The sequence below is a fragment of the Sphaeroforma arctica genome, assembly GCF_001186125.1.
Source record: "Sphaeroforma arctica JP610 unplaced genomic scaffold supercont1.4369, whole genome shotgun sequence".
Lineage (NCBI taxonomy): Eukaryota > Ichthyosporea > Ichthyophonida > Sphaeroforma > Sphaeroforma arctica.
This window is the reverse complement of record NW_014036189.1, coordinates 761-2526: the sequence shown is the minus strand read 5'-3', so window position 1 is coordinate 2526 and position 1766 is coordinate 761. Positions and strand designations below refer to the sequence as shown.

General features: G+C 38.4%; 1 protein-coding gene across 1 annotated transcript; it reads left to right on the top strand.

Annotated features, from left to right (window-relative positions):
• Positions 1-156: 156 nt before the first annotated feature.
• On the top strand, positions 157-1537 carry SARC_14264 (hypothetical protein; the record flags this gene model as incomplete). Its single annotated transcript, XM_014291605.1, has 3 exons — positions 157-302; positions 746-838; positions 1102-1537. Coding segments are annotated over 3 exons (455 nt in total), but the record flags the coding sequence as incomplete, so codon positions are not given.
• Between the last annotated feature and the right edge of the window lie 229 nt (positions 1538-1766).

Below are 1766 nucleotides of genomic sequence, written 5' to 3'. Positions count from 1 at the left end.
ATATATGTATCTATGTATATGTATGTTTAAAGATATATATATATATATGTTTGAGCGTGCGTATGGTGTATGTGTATCAAATTGAGTACACATATATGTTTCTGTATGTGTCATATGTGTGTGTATTCTTACTGACGATATTCACATACACTTCTCAGGTACGGCTGTGCTCCAAATGCTCGCGAAAGCTGAACTATAAAGCCACAAAGAGGAAAGCAAAACAGCAGAAAAGACAATTGTCTGAAGATAAGAGGAATGACCGAAGACACAGCAATGACCCAAAGTCTGGGGGAAGTTGGAGGGTATATATGTGCGTCTTTGACCTGATTGAAAAATGCTGTCAACTGTACGTATGCGTTGCTATCTAAGTTATAGTGTGCGTGTTCATGAATGTTTTGTATACGCACAGGCATAGATTTTGACCCACATCCACATGTTGACATGAGTATGACATCATTACTGCTCATAGTTGTACCATTCTAGTTCCTAATCAACAACTAAATGGCAGAGGATATGGTATTTGGCAATGAGACTGAGATGGCAGGATCTTCTCGAATGTTCGTGATCCAATTATACACACGTTATTACCCAAATTTACACACCTGTTCCCAATTCCACCTCAGGGTGACCGGCGATATAGTGATATACAGTGACAATAATGGTTCCACATAAAGTAACAAGTATGCGAATCCTCTGTAACATCCATTGCCCAAATCTACACACCCATTCCCAATTTTTGTCTCAGGGTGACGAACGTGACAATGACTCACAAAGGGACAGTGAGAGGGAACAAGTCAAAAGACCAAGAGATGGATCGCGTGACGAAGGCAGCGATGAGGTGAGTACTGCGCATGTGCTAAAGGAACGGAACGGTGTTTTGTTGATTGATGGATAAACGCGTACTACACTTACATGCACGTGTAAGGCCATTTAATTTCAAACTATTCCATTTGATCGTATTAGTAATTTAACGGCCAAGACACCCTGGTAATTGTTCTCTAGTGAATGGCGGGAGGGAGATCTATGTACTACAGCTATGTTGTACCTTGTTATTCGTCTTTTTCTGAATGATCAATAATCACCTATTCGTCCGTCTTCCAGGGTTGCGATGCGGATGTCAAGAGATTAAAAGCAAAACACAAAGCACCCACCAAGTCTGGTAGGTCTCCCTCGCTCTCTGATAGTGATGGCGATGGCGACAGTGTCGACAATGCGAAGGCTACAGCGAGCAATGTGTGGCAGAAGGGCCGAGATAAAGACCAAGACGAGCTCAGAGAGGAAGAGATGGATGACTACTTGCAGGACCTGTTCTTTTGAGCTATGTATAGTATGTCTGTTCATCTAACTGTATTGATATGTGTATGTGTTTACGTGACATCATGTATACATGTCTACATACACACATAAGGCACAAGTTCACGCCGACGCGGTGAAGTGAGTGAAAAAATAACAACAGATTCTCTCCGGGTGTCTTGTGCTAAGAACGTCAATGTGAACCACGTAGGAAATCATGCCGGCGAGAGTATGAAGATTGCGCACATACACTCATATATATATATATATATATATATATACAATATATATATATATACACACACACACACATATATATATTATATATATATATATATATATAGTATATATATATTAATATATATATATGTGTGTGTGTGTATATATATATATATATATATATATAGATACATATATATATATATATATATATTGTATTAGAAGATACCAACCATATAAATGTATGTATTGTA